This window comes from Pezoporus occidentalis, unplaced genomic scaffold (assembly GCF_034315485.1).
Source record: "Pezoporus occidentalis ecotype Australia unplaced genomic scaffold, CSIRO_AGI_Poc_V1 ctg16, whole genome shotgun sequence".
In the NCBI taxonomy this organism is placed as follows: Eukaryota; Metazoa; Chordata; class Aves; order Psittaciformes; family Psittacidae; genus Pezoporus; species Pezoporus occidentalis.
The window spans coordinates 3,425,279-3,449,763 of NW_026913425.1; the positions used below are offsets into that span (position 1 = coordinate 3,425,279).

A 24,485-nucleotide genomic window follows, 5' to 3' on the forward strand; every position below is an offset into this window, starting at 1 on the left:
ATTACACTGTCATCAAGCTGTATTCCAGTGCTTTCAGTGTATCAAAAAAGCAAAGCCTTTGTTTAAAACAGTTTAATAATTACATTTTACTGGCCACAAATGGTTCACACTGACTATGAGAGATAACTGCTGCTGGGATTGCTGTTCATCAGAAAGTCAAAGATATCAGAAAGAATGCAAATGCAGAAGGAATAAAAGGAAAAATGCATGCCTAAGGAGGAAGAATAGCTGTGTAGACAGTGATGATGATGAGGTGGACTAACCTTAGGGGCTTTTTCTGCCCACAGGTGCCTCCCTTCCCAGGTGATTGCCCCAGGGGTCTCTCAGCTGTGTTCAGGGACTGCATGTGGCTTCCTGTGATTCTCTCCAAATGACCTTGAATAGCTCAAACACTTTTAATGGTTACAGTTATCTTGGTTTATTAATCCAGATATCTTTGATGAAACTGTGTTAAGAGTAAGCACACATACAATTATACTAGTGTTTTTTAGGGACTACGGACCTCTTGTGTAATCTGAGAGCTTTTAATTAGCTTAAGACTTTAAATTAGTTTAGTCAGAGCCAAAAGAGCACATCTTGCTGCAGCCTAAGGCAGATGAGGGAGAGGCTTTGGGAAAACATGGACTTGAAGACCTTGACTAATTTAATGGGTCACTTATTCTGTAATCCTGAGAGAGACTTGAAGCTGGATTTTTGAAGAATTAGTAACTTCTTTGTCAGAGTGGGAGTAGGGGGAAGACAGGACTTCTGGACTCACATATATGGTTTAGGTTAAGTAGTTCTTCAGGAGAGCAGAAGCCCTCATGAGGAAGATGAAGCTGGAACTGTAACTACATAGACTGGGGGAGCTCACTACACAGGGTGCTGTGATCCCCTCTTGTCTCACCCTTGTTTACAGCGATCTTACTCATTTGACTGAAATAGTAGATGATTGTTTGTGCAAGCTTGGACTGAGCAGGCTGATGGAGGAGTGATTCAGTCAGTAAGATGAAAGAGATGATAGTCTGACTATTGGTGGCATCAGGGATGACAAGGAATAGCAGACAGACTCCTTTTGCAATCAGAGCTTGAACCATAAAGTGGATGTACTTTATAGTTTTAATATCACTACTTTAGGTAAGAAATTTGCAGAGAAAAGAAGGCAAGGCATCTTCCAAAAGTGAAAGGATTAACTTATTTCTGAAGTATGGGCATACTGGGAAATGCTTGGCTGTCCAGGGCTAAAGCTGTGTTTATAGTGAAATACTGTCTTTGAGCAGAGAAATCTATTAGTGCACTGTAGATTTTTCTGTTTCTTTCCCACTACCAGGAATGGAACAGAAAACCAGTTAAACTGTAAAGGATCAAATTTCCAGGATAAACTTTGTAAGGAATTATCATTGGGCACAAAACCATCAAATCTGTAATGCCCACCAAGAGCAAAATGCGCAAGCTGGCTATTTGTTTGAAGTCTACAGTTGTTTCCATTGTGCATGTGAACAGCTACCCTTTGAAATCACCAAGAGTTATATGTGTATATTTGAGGACTGAATGTGGTCTTTTAAGCTAGATAATTGCCAAGAGGCAAGATTACACAACTTCAGGATTCAGGAAATACGATCAAAAGTGGCAGAAAGTTTAAGGATGATGATGATGTTGGAGAAAGGTTGGATCTTGCCAAGGCATATTGCAGAGATTCAAACAAACATGGGAGCAATTAAAAGAGGGCATGTTTTGACATGTAGCTGGAAAAAAAAAAAGGAAATCACAAAGTTGGAATAAATAATTATTATTAAACTAAAAATTTTAGTTTAAGCGCTCTTTTTTGTCACTCACTTGAATGTAGCATTGATGTGACAAAATTAAGGAGGAAAATATTAGGCACGTTGTAAACACTAAGGATTTTTTTGTTTATTTGGAGAAAACAGGTTCAGTTTTATCCAGCTTAACATTGTTTTCGTAGATTGAGCAGTGTGTTATTCAGCCACTCTTAGCTATCACCCAGCAAAAATGTTAAAGAAATAAATAACAAGCAAAAAATTACTCTGAAATACTCATTCAGCAAATATATTTTCTGCCATTTCCCCACCTGGAAAACATAATCCATTGCTGAAAAACAGATTTATGAAAACTGTTTAAAAATGCTGCTTAAATTATTAAAGGGAAAGAAAATTATTTATGTAAACTTCCATTTCTCTTTATTACCTATGTTTCTGTGTCACCACATTACCTTATCAAATAATCCCTTTCTTTCCCTGTAAACTTGACTGCATTTAGCAAAAGCTGAGGGAGCTGTTGGGAGAGGCTTGGACATCACTGAATGTACCCATAAAAGACTGATGTATTTTCCACCTTGTCGATGCATGCTGAATAAACTTACCTGTTTCATTTCAGTGTCATCTCTAGGAGAATCAAACGGCCTACAGGAGATGAAATAGTTGCAACAGATCACTAAGTAATTAACCTTTTTTGTCGCACCCTGAAGTTCAAGACCAAGGTTATAAAGGATATTAGTTTCTTTTCTATTGATATATTCTGTTTAGACGATTGTTGGATGAAATTTCAGTTTTGAGGTTTATGTGCTAGGTATGAGGGTTACGTTAGGGACAGATACTTCTTACTAAGGAGCTTACTGCCTTTTTTTTCAAATGTCTGGTGTGTTAAGTAGTAACTAGAGAGTTTTGTTTCATTTTTATATCTTTATGCCAGCAGACCTGCCTTTCTGCTTTGAATTGAACCGGTTCTGGGTATAGCTAGGGCCCCAAGTGATTAAAAGCTTGACTCACTCGTCTCAAACAAAAGTGATGAGAAAAACAGATGTAAATCTGTCCAATTGCTGGAATCAAGTCACAGTTTGTGCTCTGTAAAGTCAGTGCATGTGTCTACACTTAATATTAAGACGAAAAAAGACATCTGGCTTATAGCAGATGAAATATAAAAGTCGTAGACACACGAGAGAAGTTGGGTTACTCCTGGATAACCAAGGATCAGCTGAAATGTGCCTGACACCGAGTGGTGGCCCTGCCACTTCTGCTGTTAGAAGCAGACTTCTTAATTCCCTGCACTGAGGTTTCTGCTGTTCCTGGGGTAGTCGGAGCATTTTGGTATGGGGCAATTTTCCATGACTGCAGGCGGTGTTGTTGGAAGGTGCCCATTTGCACTGCCTTCCTGTGTGCAGGCTCAGCTGGACCGTGCACAGCCCTCCTCTTCCTCCCCAGCCTTTCTCCCAAAACCTTTCCCAGCTGTATCCTGATGTTATAAACCACTTAAATTAGCTCCAGATTGTTCTGTTTACTGTTTGCCAGAGAAGTGACAGAAGGCAACTGGAGCACTGCCCCTCAAGTAAACACCATGGAAGAGGTGATACAGGATATTAGGGTGGAAAGTGTGGGTTCTGGGCACAACCCTGGGGCTTTAATGCCTGTATATGAGATCATTTGTGTCTGCTGTTTGCATGTAATTCTAAGTTCTGGCAGCTTCATATTGCTAGAAGTGGGTTCTTTTGTTTTTTTTTTCTTTTTGAAGGAAAATAAAATAAAAAAAAAAAGGTGTTAGGTCAAAGTACTTGTTTCTTCCCTCCCCCTCAGTAGACAAAACTGGAGAAAAGTGAAATAATGATACCCTGAGGCTGGCAGCCTGTCCTGCAGGCCATGCGCAGCTCAGTGCTTCTTCCACATCTGAAGTCAGAAACGTCTTTTCTTGTACACGACTCTGATTAGCAGTAGATGTAAAATTAATTTTTCACCACATCCTGTCCTCAAGGTTGGAATTGAATCTTCTTTTCTTATCACACAGCTGTAGCCTAAAGTACAAAAGCAGCAGGCCTGAGGTCAGGTATTTTTCATACATCTGGAAGTATGGATGAGTTAGTTTTGGCTGATTGCTGCTTATGCAGGGTGTCCATAAGCACAGTAACAGTGGCCTGACTTCCTGCTTTTTTTCCTCCAAAAGCTGCTATAAATATGCCTCTTAATTAGATTCATAACATTGTTTGGATAATAGCCTAGTTTTGTTCCAAGAGACTCATGCTACTTCCAGAAGCAGAGGAAGAAACCCAAATGTATTCAAAATAAACTTCCGATTGCTTTTACTGAATAAAAACACCTAGATGCTGCCAGCTATTGGACAGTCGCTGCACTTAGAAAATTTAATGCTTGAGGTTCAGTGCTTCCTAGCATACTTGCGGTCATTTGTCAGTCCTACCCAGTCCTCCTTTTATTGAGTGTTTGTCTACCATATGGACATATCTGTTGTGTTTGGTAGGTAATGGTGGTGGCGGGGATGCACTTGGTAACTAAACATTCTTCTGAGTTACAACAGTTACTTATTTTAAATTGAAAGAGGGAGCATATAGGAGAAATTCCATTGTTACTTTTAGCAAAGAGAAACCACCTTACTACCAGTTTCATCTTCATAAAGTAATTAATCTATTTATCAGAAGCAAGAAACTGAAAGAAGTACAAGGAATTAATATAGGCTGTTTTTCCCCTTCAATCATTCTGTGTGCAATTTACATGCTAGGTTACATGCAGTTGATGGGTTTTGTATATCAGCAGCTTTTAGTTTCAGGGGCAGTAGGAGCTTAAAAGATCCCTTTTTCTTGCTATTTTAAAGATGCTTTAATTTGATAGCCTATTGATATCCCCAGATCTATATTATAAAATAAATCAGAGTTGGGTAATTTTCTGGTCTGTGCTCATTTTAAAAATACTGTGTGGCTTTAGCCTTTCAAACAGAGCTTGGCATCATTTACATATCAGACAGATGTGTGCTAGATCAGCTTACTGCAGGGGCCCATGAGGAGAAATTAAAGGGTATAGGAGTTTTCTCTTGGATCATCAGAGAAATGCATCAATTCAAAAAATTAGGAGCTTGAGCAGAGGTGGAAGACAGAAAAAAAAAAGCTGAGGCATGCCAATGTGGGATTTGAAGAGTACTGTAGATACAATAGGAGTATTTGGCAAGTATTTTGTATGTGTTTTCAGGAAAAAAAGGAGACCTAAAGTGTTTGTAGCCAGGAACCAGAATGTTAGGCTGGATCTTCACATATTCTAATGGTTGGTTAAAATTACTAAGCACCATTACGTAATAAATGATTAGCGAATTGAGTTGTGATGTCTAATTGTATTTAAATTTCCTTCTTACTTTGCCTTTGCAGATGTATGACTTCAAATGCTTTCTTTATGCCATGTTCTGAATAGGGAAAAAAATGGTTGTTTCTTGACACAGCACTTGATCTCTCTCTCTCCCCTGGCCCCTGCGGTGGAATACTCCCTTTTAATGTTAGTTGGTTATTTCTTGCTCTGTGGGTATATGAGTTATATACATACAGACCTAGTAAACTATTGTGTAACTGTTTTTAAAAAAAACCCTAGATATCCAAGAGAATCATAGAATCATAGAATAGCAGGTTGGAAGGGACCTCAAGGATCATCTGGTCCAATCTGTCGTAGCAAAACCACGATCTAAAGAGCATGGCCGAGCATGCTGTCCAGCTGATTCCAATGTTAGGGAGTCCACCACTTTCCTGGGGGAGATTATTCGCATGGCTGATTGTTCTTATTGTGAAAAATGTTCCTCTCGTGTCCAACTGGAATCTTCCTGGGGGTAACTTGTACTCATTACCCCTTGTCTTTAGCATGTGTGTCTGTATAAAAAAGGAGTCTCCATCTTCTTTCTAGCACTGGAACATGGTGATAATGTCTCCCCTAAGCCTTCTTTTCTCTAGGCTGAACAAACCCAGTTCTCACTGTTTCCTCATGCAGCAGGCTTCCCAGTCCTTTGGTCATCTTATGGCCTTTCTCTGGACCTTCTCCAGCCTGTCCACATCTCTACTGTGGGAACCAAAACTGAACACAGTATTCCAAGTGTGACCTGACAAGCGCTAAGTATAGTGGGGTAATTAAATTTTTATGTCTGCTGGTGATGCCCTTGTTTATGCAACACAGCATCCTGTTGGCTTTCTTTGCCACAGCTTCACGCTGTTCACTCATACTGAACTTGTCCAGTAGGATCCCCAGGTCCCTTTTCACAGAGCTGCTCCCCAGCCAAGTAGATGCGAGTCTGTGCTTGCTTGGGGATCATGTTTTCCCACGTGCAAGACCTCAAACTTGTCCTTATTGAACTTCATAAGGTTCTTGTTAGTCAACTCTTCTTCCAACCTATCCAGGTCATCCTGCAGGATGTCTCTCCCTTCTGAAGTGCCACTTCCCTGCTTTGATTAGTATCGTCAGCAAACTCGGTCAGGGTACACTTGATCCCACCTTTCAGATCATTTGTGAAGACATTGAGCAGCATTGGGCTCAATATCGATCCCTACAGGACCCCACTTGTGAGAGATTGCCAGTTTGAAAAGGAGATATTTATATGTATATATACATACATAATATATATACATACATAATATATATGTATGTATAATACATACATAATATATATGTATTAAATTTGTTAACCTCATTGTCATAAAACATTTTGCATCTGGATTTTTTCTTTCAAATATAAAGCAAGTCTGTTAAGACTTTTTTTTTTCTTATAGCAAATAAGTAATTACTGCTGTATTTTCCAATAATTAATTACTGATGTATTTTCCAGTTATTGTTGTAAATATTTTCTATATTCTTGGATCACATTTTGCTCTACAAATGCCAAAAACTTACCATGAAAATTAGGAATACTAGGACACACTTAGAATTACATTTCTGCCATTGTAACCAAGGTTGTTTAATACGTATCACAAACTCTATAGAATGGAAAGCTTAAATAAATAGAAGTTAAGGAGCTTTATGTAAACCCTGCATATTTTTATGATGTATTCTCACTGTCTAACAGAATTTGCACACTAAATGTAGTCAGCAAGGGTGATTTTTTTTTCCTTTCTTTTATTTTTTATTTTTATTGTAAGTGAGACTTATAAGTAGCTTCTTATTTGAACTAAGAAAATACGAAGACTGAAAAGAAATACTGCAGTTAAAACTACTTACTAACAGCACCAAATACAGCCCTGGATGAATCTGTGGAGAAATTCCAGGAAGCCCTCTCTGAGGAGCCTGTCTAGAACAATTTGCCAGACATGTCAGCAGGACAGCGGGTATAGCTCAGTTGTGGTCATAACAAGAATGCAGCAACCTGAGTGGTCACAAGGGAGACAAAAAAAGGATGCCTGTTTAAAAAAAAACAAACAACAAAACAAAGAAAAAAACAAAGCACAGAAAACCCAAAACAAACCAAAACAAACCCCCTTACTTTTCTATAGTATAATCAAAATAAGATCTAGTCTGTTAGAAGAAAATACTTAGCTATACAGCAAGGCACGCTTTTGAAAAAAATAAGCCGAGAACATTTGTTAGGGTTCATTCTTAAGTCCAAACTTTTACTCTTTTTGGTTTTCTGTTGTCTAATGAGGTATAATTCCTAAATGAAACTTTTTGCATAGTTGTAGCTATTGCTGATGCCTGTTATCTTTATAGTATGAAGCAGACTGTTGCCTCAGCTCCAGTCAGTCCATCTGAAGACTTGGATCCATACATGCTTCATTAGCTATTGCTCTCAGAATCATTTTATTGCTCTTTTTTTATTGTCTGACTGTTCTTCAAAGAGGTTTTCAGTCATTAAACTGTTTACTAGTTACATACATCCCACATTACTGCATATATATACTGCCCTAGTCAAAATGTTTGGCAGCTGGCAACTCTTCAGAGAAGTGTTTGGGAGAAACAGAAGGGCCTCTCTGTATAGTTTTATTTATTGATTCCTTTAAGAACTCCTGCAAAACATCTTTTACAGTTTTCAGATTTAACAAATTAAACTCTTTCTAATGTATATGACAATCAATATTAAGTACAAAAGCAGATGTTTGTGAGAAGAAAGCATAGGTCTTTATTTTTAAAAGTATCTTTGAGATGGACAAGCTTTATTTTGCTTTTATTTTGCTTATGTTGACAGGTTTTTATTAAATTAAATACATTTTTAAAAAACACCGTTCCTGTTCATTGCCTTTAACAAAAAATCCATAGTAATTCGAAAGACAGTCACATTCTTTTTGAAAATACATTATAGTCTCTGATTTTCTGTGTGGAAAATATCTCCTATTTTCATCCAGAATCTTCTGAGAGGAAGTTACTGTGAATTTTTGCTGTTTCAACTCATTCCATTAAAGTATCTTAATGTGAACAGCACTGTATGGATTTTAAGATGATTGAGAAAGTGATTAGATGTAAATAGGTGTATGAAGGTGAAAGAAGATAGAAATAGTCCTATAAAATATGCCTTTTTTTCCTGATGGCATATTTGGGTAGTTGCTAGAGTTGCAAGAAAAAGATTTGATTTTTCTGCAGATATCTTTATCAAAACAGAAGACAAGCTCTCACTTCAAACTTTTTTTTTTTTTTTTGCTATAACAATGCGTTGTATTTACTGGAAATCATCATTGCCAGTACTTTGAAAAGCATTCAAGGGGTTAGAGTAATGTGCATGACTATTTTGAAGACAAAAGTTTTTCTTTGTATCAGTCTATTTTATCAGGATGCATGTCCCACAGATACAATTATATTGAAAATGTGGTGTTTATTTTATAGTATTTATTGCCCTTAAGAAACGTTTCTGTCTGTGACTGTGGTTCACTCAGATCTAACTGTTGCAAGTACTCTCTGCAGTGCTTACAATAGTCAGTGTGCTTCCTTTTCTCTTTTGAATTTTTAATTTCTCTTCCATAATAAGAATGATAAATCAGTGCAGCATATCGTTTGTGTTTATGATACAATTACTACATTATACAGTTTTCTCCATAGTCAGCATGGCTGATGTTACTTCAAGGGTGCAGAACTTTGATTGAAACTACCTATTAAAGTCACTAGGAAGCTTTTGTTTCTCTCCTTTTCTCTGTCATTTGAACAGTTACCCTGCATATGTCTTCTGTGCATTTTTTCATCGATGGTGGTAATGCCTTCTATGAACTCTGTTTCAGGCCACTCTTATATCAGTGAAAGTATCTCTCACTAGTGTTCTCTTTCATTGTCACAAATTTCAGCCCACAGAAGAAAATTCTATCAGAATGGAAGAGTCTCAGTATTCCCCTTCCTAAAATAACACTGATTGATGGCAGTGATAAGAAACCTGAGAAAATAAACAGAGCTAAACACCTATCAAAGCAACGCAAACCACGCAAACAGAGCTCTTCAAAAAATGCATGATGCTTCCATTTAAGAAAGCAAACAAAACTGAATGCATTAGCTAGGTATCACTTATGCCAAGTATCATAATTTCTGAGTACAGCCTTATTCTCTCCCCTTTCATTCTTTCCTTAGGGACAAGAGCTGGTTTGCTTTATGTTTTTTCTAATGCACATAATATGTTGTGGGTACTACTGAAGTCTAAATTATATAGATGTAATTACAAAAATGATTCTTACAGATAGGAAAAATATGCTCACTACATTTTCTAGACATTTTGCTATTATTTTTAATGAAAGTCATATTTGATGTTTATCTTCAGGAAAGAGATAATTGAAGTATCATGCTTGGGGGAGGTTTGTGTTTCCAGCTAAAGTTGCAAGGCTGAAGCTTTAATAATAAGCAGTGTTTTAAACCAGAGCTTCTAGTCGTAGGTACCTTGATTGTCAAAGTTTTGCTCTGGAGACTGTCTGCCGATACTAGGTATTAGGATGAGTCATGGAGAGAAACAGTTGCAAAATGGATGATAAAGCCTTCAGAAAGTATTGTTTTGAAGTGGATTTAGAATAGAATATGAAGCCAGTGCAGAACATGAAGCAACAATGACCCTATTTGTCTTTTACCTAAGTGAATATTGTGTATTTTAAACTACTGGGAGTTTCCGTATGATCTTTGGAGTTTGTTCCATTTTTGAGATACTTTGCTAGAATAGCTTGAGGAGTTTGTTTATTTGGGACAACATGAGAATGGCTGTACTTCCACAAATGAAGAATCCATCGGGGCAAGCACCCCCACACTACAACAGTGTCTGGTAGTGCGTATTTAGGAAAGAGTGTTGGGACCTGTTGTTTGTGCCTTTCACAAAACATGCTGTGAGAACTTTTGAATCTTCAGCAGGCTGAGGCTGAAGAAATTTCTGAGGCAGAGGAGGATCTGACTGTAACCCAGGAAATGCACACATCTCACTCAACCCTTCAAAAAGACAGTCTACTTCTGTAATTCCCTTGCTACTTTGTTGCAGATATTCAGGGCTAAAAAGAGTCTCATGTGCTAGTATTCAACTGATACAGGCAGTAAGTAGCCTATGATAGAAAGAAGATATTTAACATAATTAAGATTTGATCCTACTTTAAGTCCAAACTGTGCTCTAACATAGCGTAGATAAGATACCTTTTATTCTAAGACCAGCTAAGGTTAAAAGCTACTGAAAGCTCTGTCCCATGAGTATCCCCAACAGGAAATCCTGCGTACACTAAGAGTAGAAAGAATTGTTGAAATAGATTTTTTATTTTTTCCTTTTGTAACTGCCAACTGCCTGTATTCTCACATCACAGTGCTCAACATTGTTGTGTGAGAAATACTGTTAGCTAGTATTTAGTTCCCTGCATTTCATAGTGAAGACAATAAAGCTTTTAATTTGTTTATTTTTGGCCCAAGAGTGCTGGACACACAATAAGCCCTACTGGAAGCTAGCTGGGCCATAGTTTTCAAATCGTGCTGTTTTTTCTAAGTATTTCATTTAGCTTAACCTTCCACTTTTCAAAGTCTTCATAGGGACTAGTTTATTCCTTGAAAGAACAAAAAAGGTCTTCTATGTGCAGTAGAAAAGTATTTATAGTGGTGGTTACATTGATCTGTAATTAATGAAGCAGAAGGGTGATAACTTTGTTGTGTTGTGATTACAGTCAAGTTCTTCTGTAAGGTGTGAGACACGTACTACTTGTTTCTTCCCTCAAATTCCTGGGTTTTAATCAGAAAATGTAACATAAACATGTCAAATTACACTGAATGTCAGTTCAACAAGTACTATTTAAAACAATTTTAGCCTCATTAAAATACAGAAAAATTATGCTTAAAAGAATTGCCATCAACGACTCTTCTGAGATTATTACAACAGGTTTGAACAAGAACAGCAGTACAGCAGTACTAAAAGTTAACTTCAGAGAATCATTAATTCTGTTACATTCAGGAATCTGGATTTTATTCCTAGTGTGGAAGCTTAGAACTAAAAAAGAGTTACATGAGGTGTCTCTAATTAATGTAGATATTTCTGAGTTACTATAGTTCAACTTTCCTGTAACTATCTTACATGTGTTTCTCACCAAATACAATAAAGTCAGTTTATTTCCAGATCCCTTTAGCTATTTTAACTAGTTTCAACTCAGTTTGTTTGCGGTTTCTCCTTCTGCCTGAGAAACTGTCTGTTTTGTGTAATACTGTGTAAAATTACAAATCAGTGTGGCTGCCTAAAAATCTAGGAAAACAGTGCCTCTAAACTAGGAGGACAGGTGTTGTCCTGACTCTGGAATAGCAGTTTTCCATTTTAAGTAAGTACTCTGGAAAACAGTGTATTCTGAGTACTAATGATGGCACTGATAGAGAGTCTTCTTGTGGTCTGTAAAGTGGTTGGAAATATTTTTTAAAGTCTTTTATTCTGGAAGCTTTGGATGTCTAATGATACTTAGAATAAACATCAGAGATTGCTCTTAACAAAGTCTTTCTAAATCATTGGCTTGCAGTACAGTATCATTTCTAGCAATAACTTTTCATAATAGCAATTTGTAAGACTGGCAAGATTTTAATATATGTTTGTTACGTGCTCTGAGCATACAACATGTTGTATGAACGTTTAACAGTACTATGCAGGTACTGCCGTGATGTGCCTATATTCTGAAAATACTTATTTTTCTAAGGGACGAATAAATGTTGTGGGGAGGATTTTTCTGTTCCTTTCTTACCAGTAGTTCATTTTAAATACTTGTTTTCCAGATAATGGAGGACAGACTTTGGCAGGTGGAAATAACTGGCCGCTGAGAGGAAGAAAATGGACCCTCTGGGAAGGAGGAGTCAGAGGAGTAGGCTTTGTTGCAAGTCCGTTGCTGAAAAGAAAAGGTGTAGAAAGTCATGAACTTATCCATATCTCTGACTGGCTTCCAACACTGGTGCACCTTGCTGGAGGACATACCAATGGCACTAAGCCTTTGGATGGCTTTGATGTTTGGAAAACGATCAGGTAACTTGCGTGTCAAATCACTGAATCAGCATTCTGGTATAAGCAGAATTTAATCAGCTGAGAGAACAGAGCTGGATCTGGTGGCAGAGGGGAATATTACGTGTTCCCTAAAGGGAAGAAGTAAATGAAGTTAATGTTGCTATCCATAAGAGAGCTATCCAGGTTGCAAATTAGTCCTGATCACAGATGTAAAGCCTCCAGACAGCTTTAACTTGACAGGTTGAATCTGTCAGTATGGACACAACAATGCATAAACATGGTATGCTTTTTCCAGAACGCTCTGTGATCCAGAAGTACGTTAACTGGTTTTGCACAGCACGGAGTACAAGTTAGTAAATTTTATGGACCCAACCCTGCTCTCTACTGAGCCCAGTTTCATGTCGCTGCTGTATGCATCTGGAATTGAACATTTGGGAAATCTATGCAGACATTAAACTCACTGAGCGTGCATTCCACTTTGATGGTTTGTTAGCTCAGTACAGCGCCTGTCAGGCTGGCTCAAAGTGTAATAACCATTTCAATAGGTTGGCATCATGCTGTCCAATGTCTCAAAAAGCCTGTGGAGTACAGAAGTAGACCTGATGTGGCTCCTGAGAGGTTTTGATGTTGGCCCTGGTTCAAGCAAACTGGGGGGCTCAGGAGCACAGCACAGACATGCTTGGATGGCTGGATATAAAAGGCAGTGTAGCTCTGATAGGATTGATTCCTAGAACAAGTTAATGACTTTTACTGGTCACTGTGACTCTGTGCACCTCTCATGCTGCCTGGATTAACTGTCACAATATCCTGAACCCCATTGGTTCATACAATAGAATGTTTCCCGAGCATTAAAAGAAAATCCCCTACATTTTCCCTCTGAAAATAATAATGAAAGTGTTACCACAAATGCTAGGTACTGGGTATACTGGGGATATAAGATATGTGTTTATTACTGGGGCATTTGGCTCAGCAGAGTAAGTAGAATAGAATGTAAAAGAATAAATGAAATAGGCATTCACTGGTAATGATGTGGGGTTTTTTCACTGAAAAAAAAATATCAAAAGAAACTGGTGTTGCCACTTTGCAATGTCTTCAGTCAAGACATATACAGTCAGTCCTTCATCTTTCAAAGCTTTTCTTTTATTGTAAGGTTCTTTTATTGTACTAAAATGGATTACAAAGTTCTTAAATACCTAGTTTCTGCAGAATTTTGAACTTCTATAATCAACCCTTATTTTTGCAAATATTGTGTAGTAAGGTTAGTTTAAATTCCTGTTTTTCCCTCTTTTGTGCTTCATGTAATGTATTCACTGATGGAGCTGGATCTATTGTGTGTGGTTTTGAAAGTTATATTTATTTTAGTACGTTTTGTATATAATTTTGATTTGCATAAGAAGAAGTTTAATATTGCCAAAAGCAGAATAGGAGAGGACTAGCTAGTAGAAAAAACTAGCAATTCTACTTCCTACATGCCATTCATTTGAGAATTAGTGTTTTGTTTCTTTTGATGATCTTTTTTCTGTTTTTATAGCAGTCAGACAATACTGTATCATGTGTGTTACAACCTTTGTCCCCTTCTCAGGGTTCCCACCCCAGCTTGCATGATAAATGTAGCTACTTATGTAGCAAATGCTGATTTTTTTTTTCCTATTTTCCGCATAATACATTATGCTAAATGCTTGGTTTTCTGTGTCTTAGCATCCTAGACTGTGACTTACAGAAGTTAGTTTCTAAACAAGTATCAGTAGGAGTATTTTTGGGGTTAGGGTTTGAAATGAGAAATTGACAGAGCAGGTAGAGCTGAACCCATCTACCCATCCCTGGTTAGCCCTATATATACCTTGAAGTAAAAACAAAACAGAAACAACAAACCAAGCCTACTTCCCACCCAGAAATACTGCAAGGCCTGCATCTCGAGTTCAGAGTTGTTTTGTTTGTACCTTTAGTGGGATTACCTGTTTTGAAACTGCTCAGCTTGACTTTTTTCTTGGTGCTGCCTCTGTTTCTGAGATGCTATGGACTAGTTTTCTGTACTAGCTGGAGTCTGCAGAAAGCTCACAGCTTTGTGCCCAGGTGTACCGTATGGCTCTCTTCCAAGTGGAAGAAGATAAAGATGTGTATAATTGAGGCCAGGGACTATTAACTGCCAGGAAGGAATGGAGACTACTGTGCAGCCAGAGAAAGTAAAATGTTTTATCTGCCAGTGTAACTGTGGGAAAACTTAGCAAGATCCTGGGGTACTCTGGAACCATAGACTTTTCTTCCAGCTATCAGCAGAATTCATGCCTTATTCAAGTTCAGATTCAACCAGGAATTCTTTGTCATTGAGAGTTCTCAGATCAGGTTACTTCAGGAGAAAAATTGTATGTGGGGACATACAGATACAGCTGCGCATCCTCTGCATGCTCCTGGCACTTTAATTGTTTCTCTTTGTGGAGGGATTGAATGCAATGTTCTCTGGCACTGCAAAGGGAGTAGGGAATCTCCAGTATTTTCAGTTGTGCCAGCTGGAGGGCCTCTGGGAAGCAAGAGTCAGGTTTTGTAAATTGTTAGGCTGCTTTTTGACTGACCTTGCAACCAAAATGCCAAATTTTACATGATTTTCCAATGTAATCAGGAAAAATGAGTGTATTGAATTTCATGATCATAACTCAAAAGGTCACTTGAATATTGGATACCAAACAATGAAGGCAGAGCGCCCTTTTGGTGACATCTGATGGAAAGTTCAAAAACGTTGTTTTTCTTGGACCAGATGGCTCATAATGAGTGAAATTAAAATTTGCTAAGATTCTAACTCATTTGGAAAATGGAAATTAATAGCCTACCACCATGTTACATCTGTATTTTTCAGTCCTGTCTAATACAAATAGTTGTATATACTTCTTGTGATTTTTTTTTTTTTTTGTGTGTGTTTGTATGTGTGGACTGTAATCCTAAATCTGCTGTTTCATGTGTGTGTAATCAAAAGGTTATAAATTTGAACCTTGGTTTAGATAGTCAGAAGAATTTATGCAACAATACAGATACTCTCAGAAGTCACAAAAATATTGGATCCATTCCAGTATCTGTCTGATGTCTGTCTGTAAATGATCAGTATTTGAAGGATGTTTTCTTAATATGATAACTATGTAGTATATATAAATTATACCATTTTAATATTGTTAGTTATAAATAATACAGACATTAGACATAAATTTTGTAATCTAGGTATAAAGTCTGAAATATCAGACCAAAATGAACTTTCTGTCATGAGTTTAAGATGACTTGTAGTCCAAATTTGGAATTGAATTAACATGACACTGATTAATATGAAGTTCTCATAGTAAAAAGAAGTGCAGAAAATGTGTGTCCAATGTGCGTTTATTTTATTCCTCCTCTAGTTAATTTTGACTTGAAGAACCATAAGAAAGTTGTTTATGGTTAGGAACAAATGGCATGAAAAGATGAAAGTTCAGGGGCACATGTTTCTTCTTTTGCATCCTTTTTAGCCAGCTGTACTTTTAAGTCTCTTTCACAGAATGCATAAAACTGAGGAAACGCAACATTTTTGTTCCCATTGAACAGTGTGAAGTTCTCTTAGGTAAAAATTTGCATGCTACTTTAAAGCTCCTTGATAGGGACTTCGAAGTCAAAAGTTAGCTCTTTCCAAACTGATCTGCAGACCTAGTAGTGTAGGAAATACTGTTGCAACGCTGTATCAATGCAAGACCTAACAGAAGAGGAATGTGGTTTCATTTAAAACAGAAACTGAAATACGGCAGTTTTCACTCGCACTCTCGCAGTCTGACACTCTCCCTCACCCAAAGGTGTGTGCCTGAGAAGTCCGCCCAGCAGCCAGGCACCAGGGCAAGGGGCTTAAGGGGTTTTCAAGCCATTCATCTGGCAGCCAGGCACTACGGTGTTTGTGACCAGAAGTTAGGCATGATGCAATGGTGCAGAGGTCCAGGAACACCAACTATGAAGTCCTTTTAACATCTTCTGTGTTCTTCTGAGGTTGGTAAATATGACAGGTTCTGATGATGTCTTTTTGTACCCTTTTGTTCCTTCTTTTCTGTCCTGTCCCATCTCTGTGAGTCAGCAGATGCTATCACTGTTTCGTCCCCAGAAACAGTGTCCTTGTCCTCTGAAACTGGTCTAGATGTGTTGGGGTCTTGCTGATCTGCTAGTCTGGATGTTGTTAACACCTTTTATGAGAGCCCTTTAACTGCTGTATGTTCCTGCTGTCATCTCCACATTCAGATCTTCGCAGTCTGTTCATACCGATCTTGGTCTATCTGCTAGTTTTCTACAGTAAAAGGTAGCAGGCCACCTTGCTCTTGCAAGCAAAATTTTATTGCAGCATATCTGTAAACCAGTAGTTACTAAACTTTATTTTCCCTCAAGTACCTTTGGAATTCAATTTAACTTTCCCTTTAATGTTTCTAACTTCTTTTTGAAAATAGCGTAAGATAGTATTACTGTACTAACCTATTTTTGGATGTCAGACCATTCCAATCTTATGTATAAACCTTCTACATAAATCATAGTAGATTGCACTTTTTAAATTAGATTACCACAGGTAACACCACATTATAGCTGGAACCTCTAAAACCATGCACATATTAGAAATTATTTCTAAACCTATGGTAGTAATACCACTAATATACTTTACAAAAAACAGTAGTTGACAATACCAGGAACAGTTATTAGCAAACAGTACTAAAATCCAACTAGTCAGGGAATCTAAACTGTACTGCATGTTTCCAAGCAAGTATCTCAAAAGGCACTTGTGTGTTTAAGAAACATCTGTTCTCCAGATGCTTGCCACTCTACTGAAACTGAGACACTAGGCAAAATAATTTTTCTTTTGCTGAAATTTGCCCTGTTTGATACATTTTTTTATATATTTGGGGTTTCAGGACTGGATATCTAGTATGCCTGCGCTCAGAAAAATAATTGTATTTGCCTTAACAGGAAAATGGAAGACTAAATGGTAGAGCCCATGAAGTGGTATGATAGATAGGCACTGAGAAATTTGGGATAAAATACAATCAAACAACTAATAGTTCTTCAAAGCTGGTTAGCAAGCATCGTCTCATATGTTTTGCAGGGCAAGTTTCAGGCTGAGTACCAAATGGTTACATTCATGTTAGGAATTAAACATCCATTTGAAAAAATGCTGAGGAAAGAGCAATCTAAAGCTGAGCATAATGTTTATTTCCAGCATATCTGAAATAAAATTATTTTAGGAAAGTGTGTACCGATATGACCCAGAGAAATACAATATATATGACAATGTTGTAAATATTCAGATTTTGCTGAGTAACACTGAGGATGTTTTTGTGCACAATAAACATATTTACTCTGAAAAATCTTGGATTCCTTCCCAAGGACACCTTCTGCCTATTTTAGAACAACAACAGAAGTGGAAGATCACATGTAGATATTTGTTCATGTTCACTAAAGGGTAACAGATCTTTCTGTATGCTTTTAAAACTTTGCAAAGCAGAAGATAGAGTGATATTCTCAGCATAAACTATCTGGTTCTCATACCAACTCTGAAGTTAGTCTGTATGCTTTCAGCAACATGTTCTTAGATAACTTTTTTGGAAAGCAATACCTTTTAACTGCTTAATTAGATAGTCAGACATGATAGAATAAGAACCAGACAAAACAAAACGTTCCTTATTTTTAGGGAAAGGAGCAATGTATTAGAGTACTGGAGTCTGAAAATAAGTATTCTAATATTAGAGCATTGTAAGATATAGTTACATTGGAAGCTCCTAATATACAAAATCAGGATTCCCTAGAGAATCTTAACTGCTTTCTTATTCTATCTCTGATGGCTAGACTGTATTCCTGATGCAAAATAACTCCAGCAGAACATCTGCCAAGGTGACTCTATTGTTGAGGCTGTGTCTTTTGAGGGGACTGAGGTCAGCGTGGAGCTCTGTAAATGGGAAGGAGGACAGAGTGGGGCACAGTGAATGGGAGCTCCGCTGCAACAGTAAATTCTCTACTTCTTGTCCCTATGATGTCATTTCTGTCTTCCTGATGCCCTTTTATGTCAGGCAGCTGCTTTCTTCACTGTACATTGCCATCTTCTTTTCTCTGTTGTTTTGTAAATAATATAGGCTGATTATAAACCTTCATGTTGTGTGCCATGAAATTACTGTAATAACACCTAACTGAACAAGGAGTTCAGTACCAGTTAGTAGTGCTACAAAGCTTAATGGTGTAATGCCGTAAGTTTCAGGGACTGTATCTCATGATTATGTATAAATCACATTTCCAAGTTGCTGTGATACTCTACCCCAGAAAAACCAAACCAAACCAAAAAGCCTGATTCAATAAAAAGGACTGCTGCAGCATGAAAAACCTAAATTAATGCAGGTATAATCTTTGTATTTTGTATTTTCTACCTGCTGTGCAATAATGTTCATAACCATGTTTAGTGTACAGTATTCACCCTCCAGGTTAAAAGCCTTACAGGAAATTACCTTTCATGTTGCAATAGTAAGACTAGCCTGCTTGAACAGTATAAATATTCTGAGTTCTAGCTTCTACAGTACCAACTGTGGTACTGTATGAATATTTGATGTATAAACAGAAACCCATAGGAGTAAGTTACTTCTTTCTTCTGTGTTTGACCCTGGTGGAAGAACCTTAGCATAGCTCTGTTGTTTACTTGTTTTTAAAGGATACTGAAAATTGTAGCTACAGCTCAGAAACTGAAAAATAACTCCCCAAGCAGTTGCTGCAGAATAATTTACATGCTGTAAATCCTCATCCTACTTTAACTTGTGCTAACTGGTTCATGTTACTGTTACCTATGAACAGATGGCAAAAGGCACACTTGACCACAGCTGTAAATGGACCACATAGAGACAGTAAGAGTCTATTAAATCTAAGATAAAAATTGCTTAAATAAGGCCTGGAATTCCTTAGCTAAGAGTGTAACTACTGTAGATATTTGGGTGCAGATTTGAGCAGGAGTTAACCTTACACACATATTTTAGGAAAAACATTTTTGTGGCAGTTCTTATACACTGAATTACTAACACTGTAGGTTAATTATTATGCTTTCTCTGTATTAATTGTAAGGCTGTATTATCTGAACACATTTCATCTTTCATCCAATCCTCCTTGTTAATTTTGTGCTTATTTAAAATGTGTAGCATCTAGAAATGGTTTTAGAAATTAAGTAGAACAATATTAATTTTGATTAGTTGTTACTGAAAGATTTAGATTGCAGGTAAACATTGTTTAATTATATATTTTATGTATTAAAGTAACAGTAATTTTTTTTAGGTTTCCACTAAGGTTTATGTTACCTGATTTTTTATTCATAATGTCAAGTGGTTTAGAGTCCTTGGTTGATTTTTTGAGTCTTAAGTGAAGGTCCTTAGGAAAAAGAAAACTATTTAAGTTATTTGGAATTTTCTAAAAAGTCATGTTTAGGTTCACTGTCAAATAATATTGTAGTGTCATGATATAGCCAAGGTTCTTTCTAATAACGTCTTCCTACTCATGTTGCCTTTTATAAGGAGTGTATTTCTTTTACTCAGTTCTTTACGATGGAATTTATTTAGAAAATTTATGATCAAATTTGGAGGCTTATTCTGCATCATCCATATGTAGCCAATGGCTAGGAAAAAAGGAATAATAACTTTTTTTTACCACAAGAAGGTTCAGAGTATCTAAATAATCCTCCTGACCTCAATTGCAAATCAAAAGTGGGTTCTTTGAGGGGCAGCCAATATAGAGTTTTCTGAGGCACCCAGCCAAAACGCTTTCAGTACCCATTCAGGTATGCAAAGCCTAGCGAATGCTGTGCCATCTTACGCTGCAAAATTTGATTTTTAAAGTTGATTATTGTAAACCCCTGCTTTTCTAGGGCTGTTTCTGCACTCTGTAAATTTATAAATAATCCCAGTAAACATGCCAGTGAAGTCAGGGAAGATTCACAGGGGCAAAAGCAGTTACTGCTAGATGCAAAAGCGCATTCATAGAATAGTTTCAGTTGGAAGAGACCTTAAAGATTCATTTAATTCCCACCCCTTTAATTCAGATAAAATTTAATAGCAGTTAATTTATGGTTATTAGCTCATTCTCTATTAGGATTATAAAAAGCCTTTAAATAAAACATGCAGAATCCTAAAGAGCTGTAGAAGAAAATTAACATTTCCTTTTGAAATCTCTCCTAGTGAAGGAAGACCTTCCCCCAGAGTGGAACTGCTACATAACATAGACCCTATGTTTGTGGATAACTTCCCATGTAAGTACACTACTATTGTTCAAGAATTACTAAACATACAGTTTATCTTCTGAACACTCCTTGTTTTCCTTACGTGAAGTATTTCCTTCTAGGTGAAACAAAATAGAATAGGATGCCTTCTGCTTTTAGGTAAATAGCTTTAAAATACAGAAACATTATCCCCTAGGTGCTCTGAGTACTTAGAATCATGACGAATGTGTGCTTCCTATTTCAGAGAGCTCTGAAGCACTGCTGAGTAATGAATAAAGTACTTTGGGACATGGAAATGTTGAGAAGCAGCCTCAGGGAGCACAGGGAGGCACACTGCCAAAAATCTCTACCAAACCTTGTCTTCAGTGCTCCAAGTTGGCAGGTAGCTCGCAGTGAACTGTTCACCCTAACTCATCTTGGTACATCTATATAATATGACCTTGCAAATGGAAAACTTGAGTTTGTGAGAAGCTGAGGAGTTCCAAGCCTTGTGATTGCTTTTGTTCCATAATCGCATGGGTTGGATCTTTAATGCCATAATCACATGAGTTGGAGCTGAAGTTTGCCAATTCTATAGCTCTTTAAGACCATCTGTTTTATGATTCAACATTATTAGCTTGCTAAGGACTACAAACTTTTCAAGCAGAGATTTTTTTTCATGCAGAACTTTGGAACAGGTCCCATACAGTGTTTTTATGGCATTTCTGTATTTCATTAAATAAAGAAGTAAATCCAGGCAGAGGAAAAGTAGTGCAGTGTGGACAGTGATCTGTTGCCTGAAAGACAGATAAATGTACTGTAATAACTATATAAGATGGCCTTCTGCAGCACAGATTTGGTTCTGTGATGCTCTTCTCAGGAAGAGAAGCACTGTGCCTCTTTAGTGCTTGTGGACAACACTGTCTACAGGTAATTCCTACATACTGATGGAATTAAGGTGTGGCTACTCCAATTCCCCTCCGAAGGATACTCAGTGAGTCATAGCATTCCTGTACAATGTTCTGCCCTGATGTGGTATTCTCAGGCATACTTCAGAGACCATCTTTTCCTTGTGGGAACTGCTGTGATTTTCCTCAGTGGAGGCGTTTGAGTAGACAAATTCTTGGTGTAAATAGAAGGGGGACATGCAGAGTAGGTTTTCAGGAGCCTAAGCTCAGGAAATACTTCCCCAAATTGATTCCATGAAGCCATACTTTGATGATACTTCACTGTGTTTTACATATAGCATGTCCTTACTTTTTGTGTGTGTTGCATTAAATGTGGTCAGGGAGGAGGGGAGGTGAGCAGAAGCTGTAGTAAATGGAACTTCTATGCTGAATGAGATGTGACTTCTAATCACCACAAACAAAAGAGGGGATATGTGTGCCTGTAAGTTTAAAATGTTTTTATGTACCTTTCAAAACTTGAGCCATTAAAAGCAAAAACGTAACTCTTTACCCACATGTCCTTATGTGCCACATAAGGTTTCACTATCTCTTCTCAACAAAGGCCTACAATTTCAGGAGGTTACTTTATGCCAACTGCTTTACTTTCTTCCTTAATAGTACTTCTGATCAGGAACAGGCACAGCTGACCTCCAAATTAGTATACCTTACATTTTTCCTAGTTTTGATTTTATGATACTATTCTTAAAGGATTTGAGAGTAAGTAATTATAGTTCTGATAGTTTTGACAAAACACATCACTGTTATACATGACAAAATATATATTAAACTGTGTTTTTTCAGATCACTGTTCCTTTATTTTCTGATGCAACCCATGTCAATTTATAGTCCACTGTTGGAGACAAGAAATCCAGCTTTCTTTGTACTTCATCTATTGTCATGATGTGATCAATTTCTTATAAGTTAACTGAAAGTTGGAATGGCTTTGCAGGATGAGTCATTGTATTATTTATGATTCTGGTTTTGACCTAGCTAGTGAAATTATGCTTTCTCATATAAGGATTAAAACTTCTATTTAGCAATCTGAGTTATTAGGAGTAACTGTATGTATATATGTAACTCAGCTGATTTCTACTTAGTGTCTGTTTTTCATTTGCGCAAACTGAGTAATAGGTTTAGAATTAAGATTTAGATAAATGATGTTGGTTTCTCTATTATGGATAGATTAGGGAGATGCAGTGCTTAGAATATGAAAGTACTTTTATATTTTCAGCAATTATGCCTCTCTGTGGTGTGTTTGGTGGTGGTTTTTTCTTCTTTCTTTGTTTGTTTGTTTAAAAAGCATGTTAAATAAACCCATACAATCTTCCTGTCACCAAGGTGATAAACTGAGTGTCACTCTGGAGCCTTGCTCTTTCCCTGACTGTTTATTGTTTCCTTGTTCTAACTGCTTTGAAATCACAGTACTCTTTTGCTATGGTGCTAGAATACATAAATATATGAGTGTTTTGCTGGTTTCTTTCTCACCTCCTGTGTAGTCTTTGGCCTTCTTTATGCCCATCTTCATAGTCCACTTCAAAAATCACATCACCTGAATCATCTTGTTTCAAGAGAAGTATTCTTTTTTGTAGAAATTGTGTTACGAAGTACAATAATGCCTGGAAGGTACAGATTAGCCAAATCTTGGATTTGCAGAGTGCTGTGGAAGAGCAAAGAAGAAATTAAAACTCAAGATACTGTTAACATAACAAAACAAACAAACAAATAAACAAAAAAGACCCTTTCAGGATGTTGTGGGTAATCAGGCAAATTCTGGTCATGTTATTATTAAGAAAGACACCATCTTGTTGTAGTTGTGCACATGTAGGGCATTAAGTTACTGTTGTACTTGCACTCCGTTACTTAAGGTCTCCTGAACTCTTCAGAGTTCTTTTGCATATAATGTATACATTCTTTCAGCATAATATTGTATTTAATGAATGCATTTATCTTCATGTCTGTCTGAATAAATGGATACCGTATTTATTAGCGTGAATGGTGGGATGTCTCTTATAATTCATTGATTTTTAATTTTTGACTGAAATAGGAAAACTGAGCCTTGTTCAGATTTTTTACACCAAAATAAGCATTCCTTCAGGAAAGAATTTGTGCAGAAGACGTTAATTATTTTGGTGTCAACTCGACTGTTACAGCAAAGTAATCAACAAGATGTTAAGTTAAAGTTAGGACATGCTATCTTGATTACTGAGCTAACTACACCTGTGTGGTCTGTTAGAACTGACCTTGACCTGTGTGTTTACCACTCACAGAGTAACATTACATCATGCAACTTTTCAAGATCTCATACTGAGCACTAGTATCTAACCTCTGGGCATCAGCCAGGATTACTGCAGCAGATCTGATGAATCTACTGATCATTATCTGCTTACCTTTTTTCAGGAGCTCATGTTAAGATAAATACTATAGCCCTACAGTAGTCTTGTATCAAAATCCTGTACTTCTCTCCTGTTGTTGATACTAAGCAGCATAAGAGGGAGAAGACTAAATTAGTTGGTCTGTTGTTTCATTTTATAAAAACATACTCTTGAGGTCTTACTTCACTGACTCTTTCAAGTAATCATCATCTCTCTCAGAGGGCAGACTTTCTTCATTCATGTATAAACTTTCCCAGTGGTCTGAAACATATTGCAAGTGTTTTAGACTGTAATTCCTCATTTGTCTTCAGTGAGAATAAAGGGGTTTCTGTCCCTGACCACAGACTTTTCCCACAGGCTCCTTCTGACCTGTGGCAGCCCAGTGGAGTGGTTGGGGTTAAAAACAATCTTTTCTCTCGGTGAACTGATCTGGTTTGCGAGGCAGACCTGCAACAGTTGTGGTGATGTAACAGAGGAGGCAGTGGTGTGAAAAACTAGAGTGGGATCTCCAAAAACTAGGATGCAGAAGGGAGTGGGTTGCGGTCTTTGTAGCAAAGCAGTCTGGTGGTGAGCTATTGCCAAGATGCCCAGCCTGTCCTCTCCCTTTCTGCTAACATCCTCATTCCTTTGAGTTGGATCTGGAAATCATATGGTGACAAGATGAATCTTCTGACAGATCAGCCTTCAGATTATTCTGCATGGTGAGGGGAAAAAGGAAGAAAGGTTTCTACCACATCAGACAGCTGAATCAACTTGCCCTGTAGCTGTATGTCTGGGAGCAGGAGAGCAGTGCACGGCTGGTTGCAGATGGAAGCTCTG

The 24,485-nt window shown here is 37.4% G+C and overlaps 1 protein-coding gene across 1 annotated transcript in view; it reads left to right on the forward strand.

Moving 5' to 3' along the window:
• The window catches only part of ARSB (arylsulfatase B), a 63,491-nt gene that overhangs the window by 19,689 nt on the left and 19,317 nt on the right, over window positions 1-24,485 (forward strand). Inside the window, exons 5-6 of the mRNA XM_062612422.1 lie at window positions 11,919-12,162; window positions 20,328-20,398. Coding sequence (XP_062468406.1) covers window positions 11,919-12,162; window positions 20,328-20,398 — 315 coding nt within the window. The remainder of the gene's footprint in view (window positions 1-11,918; window positions 12,163-20,327; window positions 20,399-24,485) is intronic.